The sequence below is a fragment of the Fragaria vesca genome, linkage group LG1 (genome assembly GCF_000184155.1).
Source record: "Fragaria vesca subsp. vesca linkage group LG1, FraVesHawaii_1.0, whole genome shotgun sequence".
Taxonomy (NCBI): domain Eukaryota; kingdom Viridiplantae; phylum Streptophyta; class Magnoliopsida; order Rosales; family Rosaceae; genus Fragaria; species Fragaria vesca.
In genome coordinates this window covers 4,517,426-4,519,145 of record NC_020491.1, presented here as the reverse complement: position 1 = coordinate 4,519,145, position 1,720 = coordinate 4,517,426, and the positions used below count along the sequence as shown (strand labels likewise).

Genomic DNA, 1,720 nt, shown 5'->3' with positions numbered 1-1,720 from the left:
CTCACACAATGCCTATGTGTAGCCTCTGGAAACAACCCCTTGATAGCTTGCTCAAGCCCCTTTTGCTTGTCACTCATGAATGTGTAATGGGTTGAGTGATGGATATCCAAATCAACCTTAAGAAACTCCAAAAACCAAGTCCATGTCTCCCTTGTTTCACTTTCCACAATAGCCCATGCAACCGGATAGATTCCATTATTATCATCAATACCCACAGCAGATAACATCTGCCCCTTATGTACCGACTTCAAATGGCATCCATCTAATCCGATGTAGGGTCTGCATCCATCCTTCCATCCCTTTTTCAGTGCAGCTATACACACATATATCCTTTTAAACCTTGTGACATCTCCCTGCAACTCATTGTGGATCCAAACAGAAGTTCCCGGATTCCTTTTCTTCAACTCATGTGCATAACTCTCCAGCAGATTATATTGGTCTTCATAGCTACCATGTGCTATCTTCAGTGCCTTAGTCTTGGCTCGGTAACACATTTGATAGTCCACATCCATTTCAAAATCCTTGTGAATGCTATTCTGCATGCCTTCTCTAGACCAGTTGGGATCATTCATGAAAAAATCAGCGTACTCTTTTGCAATGAATGGAGCATGCATATGATACACTTTTTTCTTAAAAGAAGCACACTTATGCTCTTGCCTCAGCGTCCTAATATAGATAGTAGGACTCAAAGACTTTTTAGATGTAGATGCATATATCCTCCAAGGACAACCTTCTGATGTAATGCATTTAGCCACCACCTAAACAATGCATTCATAAGGAAAAAGAAAATAAAAACAATATAAGTGATTAGAATATAGCATGTTGGAACCAACTCAGAAAGCATACATGATATAAATAAATATACGTACACACATATATATATATATATACACACACACTAACAAGTATACAATTATAACAAATATATATATATAGACTAACAAATATATATACTAACAAGTATACGATTATAATAAATAAAAATAAATATATATATATATATATACTTGCTTACTTACCGTGTGTTTTTGTGTTGGTTGGAAACCTAAGTTCCTTTTTTGTGAGAACACCATGCTTCCTAATAGCATGCTTAAGAACTTCAGAGTTAGGGAACTCCATCATTAACTCAAATTTTAGGGTCTTCATGTCCTCCTTCTTGAACTCCCTCCATCCACTATATCTTTTCCTACACTTTACTGGAAATTTTCCTCTATCTACCTCATTGTCATCTGATGAACCATGAAGACTATCCAACCCCTCAGAGCTATCTCCATCACCTTCAGATATATTCCCCTCAAACCCCATGTCATCAATTCATTAATCCTACTAGGGTCCCCATCTACATGTTTGTTAAACTGAACATCATCCTCTTCAGAAGATAAATCAAAGTCTGAATCCACAATGCCCTTAAAGTCTTGGTCATCTGAGTTAGTTGTGCTCTCAGAAGATGCATTAACATCCACTAGTTGCCTCCTTGATGTCAGGACCCACCCCGAATTTCACCCTGAAACCCGAGGTAAATCCTGCGGGGACCACCTCCAAGGAAAATTTACCGAAACTCGGCAAACCTCCCTCGAAAATGGACAACCCTAACTTAAGAATTTAAGAACCACTTTTTATTCCAATAAAATAAATCTTCAGCTACAATCCATAAGTAGCCAGAATACAAACATAAGATTTCCAATAGTATTCAGAGCTACTAAAAATCAAATAAAATACA

The 1,720-nt window shown here is 37.4% G+C and overlaps 1 protein-coding gene across 1 annotated transcript in view; it reads right to left on the bottom strand.

Annotated features, from left to right (window-relative positions):
* Positions 1-1,305, bottom strand: part of LOC101298070 — a 1,499-nt gene extending 194 nt beyond the window's left edge. Inside the window, exons 1-2 of the mRNA XM_004288825.1 lie at positions 1,069-1,305; positions 6-758 (exon numbers count right to left, since the gene is read on the bottom strand). Of these exons, the coding sequence (XP_004288873.1) occupies positions 6-758; positions 1,069-1,305 (990 nt within the window). The remainder of the gene's footprint in view (positions 1-5; positions 759-1,068) is intronic.
* Between the last annotated feature and the right edge of the window lie 415 nt (positions 1,306-1,720).